This window comes from Primulina tabacum, chromosome 5 (assembly GCF_025594145.1).
Source record: "Primulina tabacum isolate GXHZ01 chromosome 5, ASM2559414v2, whole genome shotgun sequence".
NCBI classification, from domain to species: Eukaryota; Viridiplantae; Streptophyta; class Magnoliopsida; order Lamiales; family Gesneriaceae; genus Primulina; species Primulina tabacum.
In genome coordinates, this window is record NC_134554.1 from 696,055 (window position 1) to 717,554 (window position 21,500).

Below are 21,500 nucleotides of genomic sequence, written 5' to 3' on the forward strand. Positions count from 1 at the left end.
GATAAATGAGCTTTTAACGAGCCGAACTCGAGCTTTTCTCGAGCTTAATAATTTTAAAACAAACCGAGCTCGAGCCTGATAATAGAAGCTCGAAACGAGCTCGAGCTCAAACAATCTTAAACGAGTAAAATTAAATCTGATGCTGTTTGGTATAGTTTTGATCATTTCTCTCTAGTTGAGTATGCATAAAGTGGGCCCATCCCACATGATCCAAAGGCCAGCAATAGTCGATCACTAGAAGTGGTCCTGTGGGAAGTAAGCAGGATTCGAATGACAATATTTACAAGATATTCGGAAATTAAATACTACACATACAGCAGTATTCTATATGAAAAACCTAAAGAAGATTGAGCATTTTAATTCATGTATTATTACAAGCCAGGGGGTTTGAGGAAAGGCGCCAAACCAAAAAATCCTTCTACATCAACAGGAAGCCCGGTTGCACGTCTTACAATCTCCGGTGTACGAGTCTTCCCCTTCCATGTATCGAACCACGGTCCACCTCCAACTTCTACAGCTGCCATGTTACTCGTAACATCCAAAATAACCTATACCAATGATGGAAATAGGACGACCTAAAATAACCAGACCATTTCGGCTGTTGGCGTATAATTTAATTTAGATCGAGGGACAAAAATGTACCTTTCCTTCAGTTCCATCATAATGTTTTTCCCACAATCTGAGTCTTAAGTGGGCAAAGCAAGTGTCTTTGCAAGCTGGAGCAAACCCTGCCTCTGAGGTGGGAGCACGTAATGTTGAACCGGGATCTTTTGTTGTTGCTTCAAGTTCCACCTGCTTGAATGAGATTAAGAAGTTCAAAATAGTTCATCAATGATTTTCAAAGACACCTAGATTATTTCTCACAGTATTCGACACTATGTTGAAGATGGTGAAAATTCAGAAGATCAGGGAAAAAGGACATGAATGTAAGACGCACCGTTTGTATCCCATTATCTGCAGAAATACACCAGTGTCCCCATGGAGTAACTTCCCAGCTAACCACTCCATTCCAGGGTACAAACTCATAGAAAATCCCACCATAATGAACTCCAATCTGCATGAATAATTTGATGGAAAACAGCACACGGTCTTAACTTCTAGAAGTCTTATATGGAAACAGGTGTCTTCTGGGCCAATTTTCTACATCAAGCCTAGGTTATGAGACTTAAATGCACAATGTGACTTTGTTCTGCATACTTTTTCAACTAATCATGAACAAGACTTAAATAGAACAACGAAACTACCAGTGCAGCATTTTCAAAAGTTTCACTCAGTCCAGGCAGCTGTCTCAATCCACCCGCAGCAGTCAAAGCAACTTCCCCAGTTGCACCTTCAAAGACATTACATTGGACCTGTGACAACACCAAGCATGCATTGTCAGAAACAGGAAAAAAAAAAGAAAGAAAAAGACGAGCCAAGACAAAAGGAGGAACCTCTAGAGGCAATTAAGAGACTTGTTCAGATGAAATTTAAAATAATCGCTGACAAAGAGTCAAAAAAATAAAATCAAGTACCCAGAACCACTTTCTTGGGAAGCCACCACCCCAATTCTTTTCACAATATGATGGAGCGTTTTTGAACTCAAATCTTTTATCATCCCACTCAATCCAACCTACAACATAAATCAGAATATATAGATGAGATCTCAAGAAAAAAGAATAACAGGGAATCACCACTTCTTCCTCCAAAATAATTTAATCCTAAGGGGTAAAATTAAATCCCAGATGCAACATGACCCGCACAAAAAGCACCAAGTTGCAAATGCTTGAAAGTGATGTCCGTGAAATCTTTTAACCAGACAGATACAAGTATACAACACTAAAAACTTAATAATTAATATTAGTCAATATTCATATGATGTGCTTATTCAGTACGTTGCCTACTGCATTCAGACAAGCATAAGGTTTTAATAGGTGGTATTGAAGCGTAAAAAACTATTTTAAATTATTTATCAAGAATTAACATCCTATACGTGATAGAGTATTTAAAAGGTAATAACCAATGAAAAGTGTTGGTTAATTTCTCAAGTTGACAGCAAAATCTGCATTAATCCAAATAGAGAAAGATTTTTTTGTCGATTCATGCAAAATGGAGAGTACAAACTAGCACCTGTTGAAAGTCCGCCTGCCATGCATATTTGCCAATGAGGCTCAAATACTGGAAATGCAGCAAGCCATCCAGCCGTAGACTTTTGCTTTGACCCAATATTTCCCCATCCATAAACAGGACGTGTGCTATACTCCCAACGAGCAGTCTTTACAATCTTGGCAAAATTAGTACTGACAAATGAATCAAGCCAAAACAGTTACACCTAAAAGATCAAATCATCCACCATTTCCAAGATTTAAAAAACTTCAAAATAATTTCAAAATGCAATCAATTAAGAACAGGCTGGAAGCATCTTTATCACACATAATTTGAAATAAAGTCTCCAAGTCTAAATTGGCTAGCCCAAATGTCATAAAAAATTTGAAGCCGTGGAAATAAGAAATATGTATCTTAATTGTTGTGCACTCCTATGGTGGCAATCAGGGTGACAAAAATAATAGTACTTCAACAGCAAGTGAAATAAAATTACCATCATTCTTCTTGTAGACACTTTAAGAAAAATCTCTACACAGCATCATGAATTTACAAGCTTGTAACATGTATTACCTTCCATCATCACGAATAAAACCTTGGTGCCATAGTGGGGTAACTTGGAAACCATCCAACACTCTTTGGTTGAATTCCTGAACCAAAAATTCAAAACACTCCTAAAATTTTGACTTTCAATTTATCATATGCATATGTAAGTTCCTCAAACTTATAATGTCAGTGAAGGCATGGTTGCTAAGGAAAAATTATTCAGAAAACGACATTTTATACTTTCTAAAAAAGTGTGGGATGGTGTGGTAGGAATCAGCAGGATATGTGTTAGAAGGAATAGGTTGTTCATTCAAAGAAGCATAAGAATATTTTCATGGTTTCCACAACTTCAATGCTAAATCATCGCAAGAAGATACTGACCATATACAAGTTGACCTTGATATAGCAAAGCAAGAGAAAAAAAAAAGATCATGGTGAATGAAGGGGAAGCATGCTAACCTGAGGAGGAATCTCTTTCTTTGGAGGCAGCATGTTCTTACAACCCAGAAATGTATTCCCAAGTGACAGCTCATCCCTACCTATCAACAGAGAGAATATAAATTAGATTGCAAAATATTATACCATGGTCTGAAGGAAGATAGCTTAAACACTTCAATAATGATTCCAGCTAACAATTGAAGATGCTTCACTATTTGGTAGAAAAAAATACAATGAATATGCAGAATTGAAAATTATTATGCCTATCAAAACTAGGGCAAATAGCATTTTACACCTTCATGAAAATCCAAGAAATACAAAATTCCAATGGATAAAATTAACAGCTTTCTACACTACCGTTTCTTAAAAAAACGAGCATACTTACTTTTGTAAGGGGTTTTATGCTTGATTTTTAAAAACAAAGCATTTTAAATGCTTGTTGATTTACATATGGAGTTTTTCACTTTTTAAAATTTCACAGTCGGTGCGAGCGCTGATGCAATTTTCCCATCAAAACTAACAGATAAAGTACTGAATCTGGTGATAAATTAAAAATTACAGGTATTCGTGATGAAATTGCAAAAGCAATTATACTTCTTGGTCAAAGGAAGATATGGGTGCAAAACAGGTTCACAGCAAGTACTCGTAATTTTCCCGGACGTTGAAAAAGAAGCTGAAACAGGCTACAAGCATTAGCACATGATGTTTGCCAGATTAATTTTACAATATGAGAAAAGAGTCATGAAATTAGGGACAAACCCATTGCTTCAAACAGAAAGTTTGACACGATAATATGCGATCTTTCTAGCACTTAAAATCATCAAATGGCTCATAGGTTATACTAAAAGTAATGTTTATTTTACAGCTAAGCTTTACAAAATAAAGCCACGTTGATGCAAAACATTAAGTACATAATTGCAAAGCTTGACAAAAAACAGTTGTTTGTAAATTAAGTAGGCCCCATGTGGATCATAAGAAGACTTACTCCCCCAAAAGTTGTGAGATTCTTGTGTGAACTGACAAATATACTTGTCATCTGCCCCCAGTATTTGAGCTCCAACTCCTGTAAATCGAGGTCCATATTGTGCCTCTTCCAGTCTGCTCAATTTCTTGGTGAATGCTGGGTTTTCCACAGAATACATGAAGCAAAAACTCTGCCTCACTTCTGGTATCGAGACCTTAAAATACCAGCCCTCAAAAAACTTTCGAGCAGTTCCATCAAAATGGAACCTGCAGTAGAATGCACACAAAGACAAATGAAACAGAAGAATACTACCAGTACAAAGGTTCATACAATTTTACACAATACTTGTTAAGTAAATAATTCTTTTTAAGTGTTAAGGAGGTCATAGAAAAATTTAATACCGCAAATGAAACTAAATATGTTCATCATAAAAAAGGAACAAGTCGCGCTAGCAATGAGATGAACAATCTAAACGGGGCCACATAATTATCAAGCAAGCCTTGCAATATCTAAATCATATATTAGTAAATTACAGATGATTAAATCCAGACAAATGAACAAATGTTTGCTGGATATATCAGAACAGATATTATGTCTCTGTTGAGATTAAACTAGTATCTTCAATTATTTCTTCCCTTAATATCAGGCAAGCTCCAAGAATACACATTAAGCCAAACTCAAGTATTCATTCTTATTCAATTTATTATTAGCACCAGTAGCATCGATTCCTTACCAATTAGCACACAGCATAGTTTCTAGATATCCCTATCATGAAAATAAGTACTTTTGGCGGAAAACAGCTGTATGACTAATTTGAATGTTAAATTATGCTACTTTTTGTTGTTACCGATCGTGGCAACGGCAGCCCACGTGGAAAACGACCCGCACTTATTAGGATTTTGAGCAATCATAGTTATTGCACAGCAATAGATACTGCTCGGTCCAACAATTTAGTCACGTTATAAAAGCTGAGCCCAACTTTAACTCTCTAAGCCTACTAGTGTAGCTTGAACTTAAACAGAGCTCGCGTCAAGTGTTTCCACACAAATCCTAGCCTTTTCTCTGCTCTCTACTCTCTATGATTACAGTCCCAATCAGAAAGATGACAACCACAATAATTTAATAAACACCAAATCAAAAAATTAAACATATTGAATCAATCATGCGATAGGAATAATACCCGCTGTGAGGCGTTCGAAGAGGACGATTGGCAGGCGTAGGTTCGTAAACAGGTTCTACAGCTTCGGTCCCCTTAAAATCAACATTTACTCCAGGATTCTCTTCCATGGAGTGACCAACAGAGTTCGCAGTCGATACGGATTTGATTGCAGTTGAGTATCGTGATCTTCTGCGGAATCGCAGCTCCGCAAGTGAAACTTGAGGTTTTGCAGCACCAACAGCAGGATTTACGGCCACGATCCATGGATTATTGGCGAATGCACACACATTTTCCATTGACGAAGTCTCCGAGTAAAGAAAGATGGCGTAATTTAGCCCGGTGGGAGGGTTTAGGGGCGGACAAATAGAATGTGGCGGGCGATTAAGTGATGATTGGCTTTACATGGCGCAATCAAATTCACAGAATATAGGATGCGTAACCCTTTTGACATATATGACGGCATGTTAGTATCATATTTTATAATTAATTAATTTAATATTTAAATAAAATTTTATCATAATTTAAAAAAATATCGAGAGATTAAAATAAAATTTTGAAATATTGAATTTTTTTTAAAATAAAATAAAATTAGAGTTGTTCTATTAATATGTTGGTATAAAAAAAGATGAGTAGATCTTTTGTGAGACGGTCTCACGAATTTTTATCTGTGAGACGGTTCAACTCTATCGATATTCACAATAAAAAATAATAATCTTAGCATAAAAAATAATATTTTTTCATGGATGACCCTAGTAAGATATTCGTCTCACATAATACGACCCGTGAGACCGTCTCACGCAAATTTTTACCTAAAAATATTAGTTATTGATTGGCTAAGATTAGATAACAAAATACTTTTATTAATAGTTTAGATACGCCCACGTTAATGTTTAGTATTTCTTTGTTCTGAATGGAAAGACCACATCTTATATTTAATATTATTTTTTATATATATTTCTATTTAAATCTATCGTTTCGAATGTCCAATTTCTTGGAAATACGGTCTGAAAAAATCGAAGACAAATGCACTTCGTCAAGAATGTCGTTATCTTTTGGCGATTGATTCAAATCTTTCTGAAGATTTCGTGTTGAATAAAAATAGTCATCAATAAAATATTTATCATTGTTCTTATTTATAATGTCTACTAAAAATTCCAAAAACATATTTGAGAGCAAAAGATAGGCGCACTTGTAATTGAAAATTTTAAAAATCTGATCAATTCATTTATGTTAGGCAGTGGAAAATTATCAGTTTCGTTTAAGGCGGTGGAATGAATCTGTTTGGATTGCTTAAGGTAAAAAAATTTGCTCACTGCATCCACTTATGGAAGGCGACGATAAATTTAATTTTTTTTGAAATCTAATTTTTTTGTTTACGATTTTTTATTAAATCTTATATATGGAGTTAAATTAATTTGTATAGATACAATAGTTTGCTCGAAGATATTAAATTAAAAATACTAATTATTTTCAACAACTAATATCTTGTCATAAAGGCAAAAGGTCCATCTGCCAATACAACGTCAATATTCAAGTGATGCGTTGTACCAACTAATAACCATTTCAAATCGCCCAAATTGTGTGGGTCAAGTGGGCTCGAAAGCCCATTTAACACCATCGTTTTCTCGTCACTCACCTGAGTACGGCAAATTCCCCTGTACTGTACATGCAATTGGATGACAATAAGAGATGACTTTGGTCAAATCTGACATCAGTTTCACCAAGAAAAAAATTACGACCCGGGACACGAACCAACCCGCCTCGAAACCCGCTATATATTTAATTTAAAATATTAAATAATTCATTAATAATATATATATATATAATTTAAAAAATTAAATAATTCATTAATAATATATATATACACATACATACATATATATTACATAATATGTATATGTTTATATTTGTACAGTTTTGGTAACGTACACATTTACCTGAGCAACGATAATATGACACTCACCTACTGAATGTGATAAAATATATAAAAATTGTAAAACAAATCGATTAATGTCATATCATCAATGCTCTCACACACACACATATATATTTACTGTATGTATATTTGATAACCTATTGAATGTGATAAAACATGAAAAAAATTGTGCATCCAATAGGTGAGTGTTACTTCATCGATGTTCACATAAGTATTTACAATAAATGTACAACATATCAAAAATTAGTAAGTGTTTGTGTATATAAATTGTAAAATAAATTATACGTTTAGAAAAAAAATATTCATTAAATCAAATAATTAAATTGTGTGTTTAAAATATTTATCAGAAAATACCGATTTATAAAAGATATTGAAATATATATTAGTTTTTTTATAACACACGAAAGTTTAAATAAAATAAATCGAATCAAGTTTCGAACTCCAAAAAAAAAAACACACACACACCATATGATTATTTCTCTCTATGCATTACACACACACACACACATATATATATTAATATATATACACTAGTGTATCGATACACATTTTTACAATATTTTTTATAATACATTTGATATATATTTAAATAACATTCAAAATATAAATATAAAAAATAGTGTGTGACTGCAGTGTAATTTTGATATGTAAATTAAAAAAATAAATAGAAAAAAGAAAAAAAAAATACTTTAAGATTTATTTGGTTCATTTCCATTTCACACTGAGTAGGTTTCTTATGAGACGGTCTTATGGATTTTTATCTGTGAGACGGGTCAACTCTATCGATATTCACAATAAAAAATAATATTCTTAACATAAAAAGTAATATTTTTTCATGAATGACTCAAATAAGAGATTCGCCTCACAAAATACGACATGTGAACCCGTCTCACACAAGTTTTTGTCTTTCACATTTGGGTGTTGAATATAGATTAGATGTTTATTTAGTTTGTTGATCTGATGGCGTTTTAAAAATGATGGAAACCGTAAGAAGTGGTGGGGAAGTTGGCAACTGTGACTGAGATGATTTGTTGAGATATTAGGTGTGAAAAGATATTTCATGGGTATAAAAGGAAAATTTTGGTGGAAAATCATCGTGACTATGAAACAGTTTGTATATATTGTTTGGAACTAATAATATAGTACAAAATATAATAAAATATATATATATGAGACGGGTCACGATATATCCAAACCCATGACTCGCTCCAAATTCGTTGATTCGGACTGTCTCGCTCCGCTATATTTCCAAAAGGGACGTGTCATTGTCATCCCTCAAAGTGACGCTTATATTATCCTCACAGAGAGTCTCTCTCTCTCTCTCTCTCTATCTCTCAACCCTATTTTGTGTGATATGAAGGCCAACAATAATTCACCCAAATTGAAAACAACCCCACGTACTCAATTGTTTTCCTGTGGTTTTTTTGGCCAATGCACGCAGACTGTACTTAGTCCCACCACCTCCACTCCACCGCCACTCACCCAGGCTCCGGCACCTCCACACCAGACTCCACCAGCGCATGCACAGCCTGAATCTTCCTCGTCTTCTTCTTCCAACACTTCACAGAGCTTCACACAGTGGAGGTTCCCTCTCTCCAACTCACCCATATCACATTACTCGTACTCACACCCCAAACCCGAACCGGAGCCCGACGCCAGAAGGGATATCTCTGTTCCACCACCAGTTTTGCATGCCAACTTGGAGGAGCTGTTCCACATGGCGGAGGTTCACTTCAGTTCTGGATCAGACTTCGACCGGGTCGGGGTGATTCAGTTGCTGGAGAGATCCCTCGTCCCAGACCCACGCGCTGCGTTGGAAGGCGGTACTTGTCCGGTAGCGGTGGTGAGAGGGGTCGTTGAAAGTCTGCGCGAGGAGGTGGTGCGGAAGCCGGCCAGTAAGGTCTTGCTGGCGCTTTGCCTGCTAGAGGAAAACAGGAGCGTTGCGGTAGAGGCGGGGGCAGTTACTGCGGTGGTAGACGCGCTTGCGGATGCCGAGGTTTCGTTGGCGGAGAGGTCATTGGCGGTGTTGGAACTTCTGTGCACGACGGCGGAGGGCGCGGATGAGGTGCGCGCCCATGCTTTGGCTGTTCCGATGATGGTGGAGGTTATGGGAAGGATGGAGGGGAGGGGAAAAGAACACGCAATAAGCGTTTTGGCGGTAATCTACGGTGGCTTCGGTGAAGATGCGAAGGTGGCGCCTCCGGAGGAGGTGGCGCGTGCTGTGATGCTGGCTTTGCAAGGGGGTTGTAGTGCCAGAGGAAGGAGGAAAGGGGCCCAGCTTCTGAGGATTTTGCAAGAAAATGGACGGTCAGACTTGACCCAAGAGGTGGACGAACGGTCTGGATAATTTGACCAAAGTTGACTTTATGCTCAATTAATTTATAATTATCGATGTTTCTCTTTTTATGTACATTTTATATCATCGCTTTATTTTTTGTTTTCGTGATTGTACTAGTAAAATATTTACAACTTTCTTGTATGGATCATAGTTTCTTAAATTTTAAAAATAATTGCACATAACTTCAATTTTTTTAAAAAAAATTGAAGTTAAATTTTTTGGGTATGTTGTCTCAAAATCGAATGAGTTCTAGTATAATCTTTTTTTTTTTAAATAAAAAAAACTGTTAAAACTGAAATATATAAACATAATCACGTGCGGTGGGGTACAGAGTAAGACATGCATATGCTGCATGTCACATTCCTCATAAATTATGGTTTTAAAAAAATTTTCATTATTTAATTGATTTTTAAAGTCACATTTCATCGTGTCCTATTTTATGATTTTATCAAGTTAAAATTAAGATTCAATTAATTAAGAAATTGCATTTTTTTTATGTATAATACTTTTAACATCTTCCAATAATAATAAAAAAATGTTTTATTCACATAAGTCATGATTAAAGTGCAACAAACTTCCCAAAATATATATGATTAACTGATATTTTTAAAATGTCAGTGTTTTGAATAACAAATCTTATTTGGTTTAAAAAGCATTTTTAAATTAGATATAGAAATAAATATACTCTATGAAAATAATTCTATCATTTTAATGTGAAATTTATTGGATTGAATATTTTTCATAGTATTCTTTGGAGTCATATATAATATTGTATTCATCATATTCATAAGTAATCGAAATTATATATGTTGGAACTATGAATTATGAACTTATACAAAACCAATTTATAACTTCTCATTTGCCGATTATTTTGATTAATTTTACCTTTCATGAATATTTTTATCTTAAAAATACCAATATTTAGAGAGGGTTTTAATTAGCGATCTTATGTTTATTTAAGCTCACTCGTCGCAAGCAAATTGGTTACGTAAAATAGAATTAATCCCGAATACAATTTTATCATTTTTTTAATCACTTATAACAACATATGTATATATGTATTATATATCCTAGTTATTTTATTCAAAATTTCATCTGCTAGGATGTGAAATTGGATTAATGTTAGATCAAATCCCTAGACTCAAATATTCACGAGACAGCACGTACTAGAGTTCAAATCATTAAGTTTTTTCATAATTAATTACATAATCGGCTGTAAAATTTGTAAACATTGGAACACAGTTTCGTCGTTGTGATGCTTATATATTGTATAGCTGGAACTTGAGCTAGAATGGATTCTATTTCTAGCTAGCTAGCACATCACTAATTAACTATATAGAGAACTGATATAAGCACACTAATTGATATAATTTCCAGATGCCTAAGTTTGATCGGTTTCGAGGTTGTTGTTTCCGAATTACAATGTTGCCATAATTTAAAGTTGTGTACATTTTATTAAACAACTGAAAAGGTATATCAGCTGATTTAATACAATGCAAGTCATCCCACAAGAGGAAACACCAAATCATATCTCAGTTGTTCATCGGGGAGCAAAGCATAAAATACCAGATACTGGCCATGTATATTTTCTCTATTTCTTGGAGTTCTCTTTTGCAAAACCATTCTTTCTCACTCTTGCTCTCTTCTTATTTTCCAGATTCACCGTACGTGACTTTTCTTTCGAAGCATTCATATTTCTACGTTTCAAATCTTTTGCACTTATGGTATACTTGTTGCTTGAGTCAGGAATACTAAAGTCAGCCGGGTTCTTGTTAAGAATGCAAATACTCAATGCTGGATTATTTTTCGATGGTTGAGTTACATGATCACTAGGCCTCCCCGAGAAAACGGTATTTGAGTTCTTCGGCTCAGAACGTACTTGACCGACTAAAAAAAGTCACTTTCAGAATATGACGGTGAAAATAGATAATGCGAAATTAGAAAACTTTGAGGAATTCGAGATAGTACCTTGTATATAGGATGAAGCCTTCTTTGAGCTTTCACCAGGACAATAAACACCATGGTGCAAAGTTTTCTGGTTATTTTGAGAAAAGATAGATCCACCGAGGAACATCTGGTTCTCGTTCCAATTCACCCGTGGGTGGTGGTTGCAAGGCGAGAATGGTTTATCAGGAAAATGTTTTTGGCTCACTTTTATCGAAGAACCTGACGCGATTCCCTGATCCATCAAAGACAGCAGTTGCATAGCTGGAATTGCATCATTCGAGTAGGGATCTAAAGACCCTACTGATTTTGGGCTCGTCCCGATTCTTCCCTCGCCACCCTTTATATCACTGATGGTCTTTCCCTTGTGACACTGGTCAGAGAATGAATACATTCCCATGCTGTTCGGGGGAATGTGATGAAATGGTACATTTTCGCATCTGGGAGGCCACAAGAGATCTGGTACTTCACGTGGTCTTGGACCGGCTATGATGGAACTTGAAGTCAAATATCGTGGTTTCCTCTGTTGAGTAGGCGTAAATGGAGTTATGAGTTTGAATTGGCTTTCATTCAGTTTGCTCATGTCCATTTGATACTGGTTCAAACGAGGGAAGCTTACAGGAATACTTTGGCCAACACATATGTTGCCACTTGCAACAGGGACACCAGTTCTGGCATTTCCTGGAGGAAAATTAATCATCCTGTGACATCCATCTGCATAAAGTGCAGACGACCTTCTGATAGAACTGTTGATGCCCACGGATGTGACATGTTTCCTTAAATTTCCAAGTTCCCTATCACGTTTATTCTTGGCCAATAGTTCAATTATTTCCATTTCATCTGAAGCTCCTCGAAGTTCTATATTCTTATATACACTTTGAACAGTTGACGACTCATAAACTCCCAATGGTCTTTTGCCTTCTGTGGCTGTTTCTTTATTTAGAGAAATAGAGACGTCCTGGAAAATTAACAGAAATGTTAATCAGTTAAACACAACTGAACAAAAATGATACATCGAACATATAGTTTTCATAGACAGGCCAAACAGCAACATGCGACATTAGGTTAGGAAACCACACAACTAGAAGTAAAATCCTAGCTTTCTTTTGTTCTTTCTTATGCCCCCTTTATTGGGGAAAATTTTCAGCATCGTCCTTTCGACTCCAATCAGTAGTTAACTAGTAGAATGACTGTTAATCGTATAGGAGAAAACCTGCATCCCTACCAGACTAAAACAACCAAAATCAGTTAAACAAGTGAAACTTTGAGAAAAAATATGTACGAGGACGCAATTTTGATCTCAACATCCAATTTCAAGTCAAATATCAGGCAATCGCACTGGCCCAATCAGCTCAAAACACAAAACCTTATTCAAAGACGATTTCTTAAGAATTACAAGCTTACTGGATACTTCATAAGCTTATGTTAAGCATCAAACTAGCATGCAAACAGCAGAAGTTCCTGCGAACACTCAGAAGACAATTTGCATACCAAAGTATTATGAGGGAGTAAACTCCTCTCCTCAAAAAGATTCTGCAATTGCTTCCCTTGCATCATATCTGTTTTCTGGCCAAATGACTCGTTGAGATCAGGAATTCCCCTATGCTGCCTGAAAGAATATTGATTGTTGGAGTTCCTTTCAGAATCTATGAAGCTGTTGAGTGAAAGGTCCAATCCCACTTTTGCCTTGTTATTGCATTCTCCAAGAATGTTTTTCCCCGAAGGGGTAAAAGGGTTATGATCAGCTTCAATTTCAGGGCTTTTACTATTTGAAGGATCAGAGATCATATCCATTAGTTGTGCAGGTAGAAAACTCCGGACGTATGGTCCTACATCCACAAATGTAGAAGGAACATGCCCTTGCTTATATATACTAGTCTCAGCAACAGTATCTTTCAATGAATTTTCAGAATTTGCAGCATATGTCTTCGGAACCTCTTGTAATTTCACTGATCCATTGTCAATAACAACCGGCCTTGTCTTTTTGTTCATATATAGGGCCTTACCTTTCTTGGCCTTGATCCGTTGAGCCTTCGAAGCAAGCTGAAAACTCGATCGTGTGGATGCATCCCCTCCTGATTCTGAATCAGAAGTTTCAACTCTACTATGAATTTTCCCGCCATCTAGCATTAGGCCCCTGAATCGTTTAGTTGTGCCTTTTGAGTATTTCATCTCCAAAGGTTCTATGTCTTCCTCAAGGGCCATCTTTCGTTTTCTCGGAGGACTTCGAGTGCCTTTTGAAATGCCAGAAAGGATGTCTGGCATAGGAGCTAAAATTGCTTCCATCCCAGTAGATGTAACCTGAATTCCATTGGATGACGCGGATCTTGTTCTTTGATGCTCGATTATTAGATTTGTTTCCTCCTCCATTATATCAGCCAAGGAACGTAACTTTGGTTTTCTCCGGTGTGGCACAAAACTAAATGCGCCATTGCTTCCCGATGCTGAATTAAATGGCTCATCATAAGCATCTGCCACAAAAGTTAAAAACGCCCTTGTCGAGAAAATATTTTTGACAGCAACAATCATGAGTAATTTTATAGAAATTCACAAAAACGCTTTCAAGTTACCTGCAGAATGTGCGTCTATTTCTTGAACATGCAATGGATCAGCTTCTGCTATATTAGCACACAAATTTCCACCTTCTTTGATTCGGACATCTGTTTTGTCTTTGCTGCCTGCATGGTTAATCTCGATTTTACAGAAAACAATGGGGAAAAATGTAATACAGTGAAATAGATTTGCTTAAGAAATAGCTAACTGTAGAAGGCTTCCATGATAGCAGAACTCACATGTCTTATGCCCCTCAGCCCGAGGTGGATTAGAATTCATGATATTATCTCTTGTATTATTGTCTGCATGATAACTTCCGTAGTCTCTTGGCCCATTTTTATTTCCTTGAAAGGTAGGGGGTCCAGATTAACACAAAGCAAATATAAAAATTGTACCCCGACCCAGTGTTATTTATACATGTTTATAGGCTGAAAAAATGCACGGTTAGTACTTTATTGGAAATTTTATCTCAAATTTACTTGTTTACCAGTTTTCTTTCTGTTGTATAAGAACAAGCCATCTCCTCCATCAACATTCTTACAAGAACTAGTACCAGCAAGACTTCTGTCTGCCAATACCATATCTAGTGTCGTCCTCTCAGTGGCAATCTCTGGGATGCAGTTTGAGCAATGCCACCATCGAAATTTGGGAACATATAACATAGGCAGATTATCTGATGGATTACATTCTGAAGCAAACAAGGAGCAAGTCTTCAAATCCTTTTTCCTCATTTCGGAAACAAAGCCACTGCATCGAGAATAGAAAATGAATTCTCTCCATTTGTTGTATTCTAACAAATATACAACCCCATAACAGTAGCTTATTATTATGAGAAACAGTGATTTAACGGACTAAATATAACTCAATGGCCAACTATGAAACCATAAATCAATAGGAATTGAACAAAAATCAACCAAAGTTTTCCTGGATTGAATCTGAGCACAAGTCACACATGCAGACATTTTATCCAAAACTTAAGAAAACCTTTCACGCTACATGTTACACAGAAAACTATTATTTTTTACAGACTGTAAAGAACAGTATAACATTAGCAATGCAAAATGTGTTAGCATCACCAATCAAATATTGGAAAAAGTGGAGCGCTGACTATGCCAATGATATGCAAACATGTTTCCACCCACCCATGTATCATCTGCCTTTTTCCAATACATGATTTCGAACAACACTCTACATCCAAATTAATTATTAATATCAAAGATTGGATATGTTAGAAAATATTTATCTTGTGGGTGTGCCACAAAACCGCAGATACACACCATAAAAAACATCCCTTTACCATAAAATTATTTCAAATCAACCAACCTCTACAGCGCCAATTGTGATAGAATTTAGCAAGCATGTGTATAAATAAAGCCAAAAGGACTTACCGTATTGAAAAATGCTCATGTGCTGGGGACTCGATCTCTTCAGCAGCGCTACTAAGGTCTATAGCTATTGAGTTGATTTGAACAAGTGACCCAATGGACTTTGCTGCAGAAGCGGCAGAATCACTTTTCCGGTGACTTTCTTCCACAGGCACAATACTCTTGTCCATTCCAAGAATATATACCTATATTAGTTGAATAAAACGATTCAGATTCAGAAACTAGTCCTTGGAATCAACGTATGGTACACTTTCAAGGGATATATGTGTGTGTATATATATATATATATATATATATATATATATTAAAAAAAACTGAGGGTTTATTTATGTAAAATTCATTGAAGATGCAATAAATAAACAAGATAGTCCAAGATCATGACAAACGGTTAAATTCCCGTTACAAAAGAAAACGACATCCAACAATTAAAACCGGATTAAAACAAGTGACGCTAAACATGTGGCAGCACAAATGTGTAGTGGAACAAATAGTTGAAACCCTAGTTAAAAAACCAATATTTATAAAGCTGTACCGGATCAAAGATTTTTAGCAAATTCCATGATAAACAAATGAAAGATAGCTAAACACACCAAACAGAAAGCAAAACAAGTCAAGAGAAAGAACTACAACAAAGGTAAAGCAATTTAAGGGTTTTCTTTAGGGAAAATGTTAATATTGCTTTTACCAAGAGAAGTGAAAGATAAAGTATCAGCGGCCAGAAAAAAATTGGACACAAAACCCATTTACAGCATTCAATTATAGCTGGACAAAAACGAAGGTAAATAGTTTAATTAATCTACGCATTAGCACCTCTAACCCAAATTAGGGTTCAGTGAATTAAAGAAAGGTCTCTATAATTACATGGACTAACTTCACTGGAGATGAATCATAAACAGTGATAAACAAGCTAAGTATCAGAGACGATAACATTTATTAAAGAAATCCAAACAAAAAAGGACACAAGATAAATACGCCAATAAAATAAATATAAATCCTTGGTGCATAAAAATTATGCGAGGCAAGATAATCAGCTGAAAGTCAGCTAAAACATAGTACAAATTTCTCAAACAACAAAAACAAACTAATCATACAAGAAAAGGCAAACCAACAAGCAGCAAAAAGCCACCAGAAAACAAACCTTTCCTGCTGAATCGCAAAATCAGATCAAAATCTCACTGATCGACCCAGAAAATTTTCCCCACGGCTCACTTCGAAAAAATCCTCATTCGATAGGAGAAGGAGAGGAGACTTCAGTTATCTGGTTATCTTGAGGTGATTCGAAAGTGGGTGAGAGGAATTCGAGTGCGAAATGAAAGAGAACCCTAGAGCTTTTAGGTTTGAAATTGGTTAGAGAGAGAAGGACAAATGTTTTAGTGAGAGAAAATGATATGCTAGACAGGAGAGTGGGTGCTGTGTGGTGCGTGTATCCCTTTCTTTATTTTCTTCTGTACGATTACTTTTAATAATATACTATCTTATTAAATTATATATATATATATATATATCATTATTTAATTTTTAAAATATTTTTAAAATTATTATTTTATTATATATGAAAGTTATAATATCTTTATTTAATGCAAAACAATCACATCAAACCATATTTAAAATCTCATGTCATCGTAAAATTTTATCTAAAAATAGCAACAAATAAAAGAAAATCGTAAAACACGAACTAATATTTGATCTCCTGCGGCATAATTTAATCCCACAACGTAGGAGAGAGAAAATTCGAGCCAATCAGATCGCGCCAGCAGTGCAATGCTTATCACCATCCACTATATTTGTCCTGAGAAACCCTAGTCAAACGAGAGTCAAACACGTGGAGACACGCGCCGACCTTTGGAGGGTGGTCAGCCCGTCGTTGTCTTGTCCACGCACTAACGAAAGACTTGATTGGCGCGTTGGATCACTGTTTGCTGATGCGTGTGGCGAAGCTTTTTGGGGGAATTTAAATGACAACCCTAAAAATTTTTTGTGGTAACAAAGGGTGGAGAGGTTGAGGTGGGGATAACCCTAGAACCTGACACGTCCCCGGGGGTGATAAATGGGAATCAACTTACCAAATTTTTAGGAAACCATTGCATAAAAAATTTATTGATTTGTTGGTAGTTAGTGATAAATTTAGGGTTTTAGGATGTAATTTTGGATCTTAATTCAAATAAATATCCATCCTACAAAATATATTTCTGTCCGCCCTTAATTAAATAGTGCCCTCGATAGAGAAACACGTTATTAGTTTTTTTTTTAAAAAAAATTAGTATTTCCGGTCCGCAAACAATGAAGGCTTGTAAATAATGTTATACAATAATAATAATAATAATAATACTTCATTTCTTTTTCATAAATCATGTATCGTATGAGGATTGAATAAAATACATGTAGGATCACGGAATTCTACTTCATATTTAGTTTATTTTATTGTTTTAATTCCACGATACACAAATTTGTGGGTAGAAAATGTAATTTACAAGCATTATTATTAGGGAAATTATTATATCCTTATATATAATGATAATTAATGAATTAAGTAATTAAGATATTAAGTAAAGCCATCATTCGTGATAAATAAATTAATGAAATATTGAGTATATTGTGAAAAATTAGTGAACTCACACCCAATGTTCTCGCATTCATGTGCATTAAGGTTCCACAATATTGTGTTCTTTGACCCAACATATTATAATGGGGTTTGTTTTATAGCATGGGATAATATAAAACATACAATCATATATTTTTAATGAAATTATCGCATTCTGACCCAAAAAAAAATACGGAAATAATCAACACTAGTTTTTAAAAGTCTTTGAATTTTCCCCACAATACACACATATATATAATAGAGGATGGGGGTATCACATAAATTATTTAAATAAGTATTGTAAAATAATTTTTACCTGCTTCATATTTACGACAAATAAGATGCATTTAGTTTCAAGTTTTTATGATATAACTGATCATTAGGGCACCCACATTGGTTGGTTAATGGGTGTTAATAACACCCATTAATTTTCGCCCACCAATGTGGGCGCAAGAATTAATAATCTTGGCTGACATGGCATCCAAGAAATTCATCAGAATGAACGGCGTTATTTCGAAATTTGCGACGGTTTTTCGTAAACCATCGCAAAGTGAAAAGCGTCTGTTTTTTTTAAAAAAAGGTCGCTATTTGCGACGGTTTTTTAACACCCGTCGCTATGTGCGACGGTTTTCAAAAACCGTCGCTAATTATCACCAACGGCTATTTTCAAACGGCAAAATTATGCACCAACGGCTATATTCGATTATCGTAATTCATTTTCTTTGTATTTTGTGTTTTTTTTAAAGAGATTGTGTTGAATAATATTTTAAATAAAAGAGTCCAACTTTTTTTCATTTCTTAATAATATTTTAATGAATATTGGAATTAAATTATTTTTAAAATAATAATACTATTTATCTTTAGTAATATTTGTTGTAAAATTTTAAAAATATTAGAAAGATATTGAAATATTAAAAATAAAAAAAAATGAGTAAGTGGACAGTGGGACCCATAAATAATGAAATTTGAAATTAAATGAATGTGGGTGTGTGTTAATAATGGGGAAGTGTTAATGTAATGAATATGTGGCTCGTGGATCCAATCATTTTTGATGAGATGGAGAGTTATTAACATGGATTAATTCCGACGGATGCGGATGCCCTCAGTAGACAATAAACTTGTCTATCACTTAACGTCACAGAACCTACTTCATAATTAGTCCTATGCGGCCAAATTAACTATTTTAGTTATAGCCACTCATCATTTTACCTATATATATATATATATGTGTGTGTATAGAGTGTGTGCGCGTGTGTAAATTTAAAAAAATAGTAGGTATTTTGTGATAAGATTTCGTGAATCTTTATACGTGTCAACCATTATAATAATAAGTATTACTTGTGACATAAAAATAATTTTTTAATGGATGACCAAAATCAAGATCTCACAAAAATTATTGTTTTAAAAAAATATATGAACTCGTTTTTTTTTTTTATGTACATGTTACAGGATAAATTTGTATTCTTCATAAAGTGATATATAAAAGTTTTTACCTAGGGAACATGGAAGACATGATGCTATTGCAAAATGAAATAAATAAGTACAAAGGGCATTTTTGTCAAATTCAAATAATTATGACGTGAACATATACCTGCCAAATTTTAATTTCGGAGAAAAAAAATTCGTATTCCTTAAAAATGAGTACAATTCAGTAGGTTGAATGGATCTAACTCATTGTCGGCACATTTCGGTGCTTTCCCTGAAAATTTTATATGGCAATAATATTTCATTTATCACCATAGTTTAAAATAAAATAGTGCATGAAATGATGAATTTTTTAAGTAATTTGTGTCTATTTGGTATTTATTGTATATTATTATTTTATGATTTATAAAATTTAGTTTATTTTGCTTTAAGCCAATTATAGTTTCCACTTTTAAAAAGAGAATCACAATTGGTGACCAAAAACATAATAGAGAGTCATGTTTAGAGAGAGAAACTCTCACCTCTCACTAGAAGGGGCGACTTGGTCATTCTTGCTCGGGAGTTCGTAGCTTTGGTTCTACCGAGTTGAAGTTGTTTGTGGGTAGATTTATTTAGATTTTTCGTCCTTCTTCGCTCCTCCATTCTATCAACTTGGTGTTTTCCAGCTACATTGTGGATTGGGCATATCAGATATTTGATATATTGTTTCAGTGAGTATGGCTTTGGAAGATAGTAACAGTGTTGGGAAGAATTGTGAAGCTTCTCCTCTGCAGCTTCTAGAGTCTGCTCCCAATGTTGCAGTTTTTTTTCTGGGGGGAATGGTGATGGTGCTTGGGTAGTAGCTATGAATAGGAAGATTACTAATGCGAAGAACATTTCTCATGTGCATCCAAGGATGGTTAATTAACAAGCAACCACGTGTTTCTTTTGTCAGTCTCTTGATGAATAATAGGATGACTAATGTGAAACATAAACTCGAGTTTATTGATTCAGGAGATGTACAACTGAGTTTTGGCTATGAGGATATCGATACAATCGAGAAAATATTTGGAGTTTTCTTGCTTGGGTATGTTGTGATTGGTCGGCCACCTACCCCCGCGCTTCTTGACCTGGTACGAACATGCGGGGACCGGGCATTCGTTTTCAAACTCATGCCAGTGGATGGATCGTCTTTACTTTTACTAGTTGTGTAGTGAATGATCGAGTCTTGAGTGGAAGGACGTATATGGTGTACGGGTTCCACTTGTTCTTGAAGGAAATGCCATCTTGCTTTCGTTTTAGAGAGGAGGATATGAACACATTACCATCTTGGTCTTGGGTTCAAATCCATGGACTTCCACTGGATTTTTGGAATCACTATATTCTTAGCAAAATGTCGTCCAAGGTTGGTATCTTTTAATTCGGATTTGCTTACTCATGATCGTAAGAGAGTCAATTATACTTGTGTCCTGGTTGAAATTATTGTTTCCCCGCCTAGGAACAATGAGTTGAAGGCGACGTTACAAATTGGTGAAGTGGATATTAACAAGATATAAAGTTTTGCAACATGTGCAATCAAGCGGGACACATTAAGGATGATTGTAATCGAAATAAGCAAGTTGTTGAGGAGAGATGTGATAAACAAGGGTTGGTAATGTTCGAAGAAATAGGTCAAAGAGTGTAGTTTGGCGGCAACATAAATTGAGATGGCGCTGATCAAGAATGCATGCCGTTAATCATCATGCACCGTCTAAGCTGAAATTCCAATAGTGTCTGATAGTATGACCAAGGGAGGTGGTCGATGAGGATAGGTTTACGGTTGGCTCGAATAAAAAGAAAAAAAGCATAATATGAATAAGAATGCCGATGAAAAAAATCAAGAACAAAGTGAGGAGTTGAGAAAATTCTTTGAAGGAATAGAGGATAATAGTTTTTGTGATACGAAATATGTGTTGAATACTACCAACCCGATGAAAGGCTGATTCTTAGGAAATGAAGCAATGGGGAGGCAACCCAAAATTTCCTCGGTTGCTCAATGAAGCTTGCATGTTGGAATATTAGAGGTTTTCACAAGCCTCTAAAACAAAAGAGTGTCTGTGCTCTTATGGGTACTACTCACAATTGTTTGATTGTACTACGAGATGATATATTTGGATTGTAATTTGTATAT

At 35.2% G+C, this 21,500-nt stretch overlaps 3 protein-coding genes across 3 annotated transcripts; 1 reads left to right on the top strand and 2 right to left on the bottom strand.

Annotated features, from left to right (window-relative positions):
* Window positions 1–262: 262 nt before the first annotated feature.
* LOC142545181 (putative tocopherol cyclase, chloroplastic) lies at window positions 263–5,604 on the bottom strand. Its single transcript, XM_075652180.1, has 10 exons — window positions 5,211–5,604; window positions 4,052–4,296; window positions 3,088–3,167; window positions 2,656–2,732; window positions 2,110–2,279; window positions 1,515–1,612; window positions 1,245–1,352; window positions 938–1,054; window positions 643–792; window positions 263–548 (listed from the first exon to the last, which is right to left on the bottom strand). Exons 1-10 carry the CDS (start codon window positions 5,483–5,485, stop codon window positions 372–374), a joined length of 1,497 nt encoding a protein of 498 aa, XP_075508295.1. The 5' UTR covers window positions 5,486–5,604; the 3' UTR covers window positions 263–371.
* Window positions 5,605–8,312: 2,708 nt separating this feature from the next.
* Window positions 8,313–9,561, top strand: LOC142544524 (uncharacterized). Its single transcript, XM_075651565.1, has one exon. The coding sequence runs from the start codon at window positions 8,324–8,326 to the stop codon at window positions 9,470–9,472; it is 1,149 nt and encodes a 382-aa protein (XP_075507680.1). The 5' UTR covers window positions 8,313–8,323; the 3' UTR covers window positions 9,473–9,561.
* A 1,249-nt stretch (window positions 9,562–10,810) lies between these two features.
* Window positions 10,811–16,752, bottom strand: LOC142545183 (uncharacterized). Its single transcript, XM_075652183.1, has 8 exons — window positions 16,484–16,752; window positions 15,349–15,530; window positions 14,448–14,707; window positions 14,200–14,304; window positions 13,978–14,085; window positions 12,899–13,878; window positions 11,432–12,365; window positions 10,811–11,350 (listed from the first exon to the last, which is right to left on the bottom strand). The coding sequence occupies exons 2-8, from the start codon at window positions 15,513–15,515 to the stop codon at window positions 11,055–11,057; spliced, it is 2,850 nt and encodes a 949-aa protein (XP_075508298.1). The 5' UTR covers window positions 15,516–15,530; window positions 16,484–16,752; the 3' UTR covers window positions 10,811–11,054.
* Between the last annotated feature and the right edge of the window lie 4,748 nt (window positions 16,753–21,500).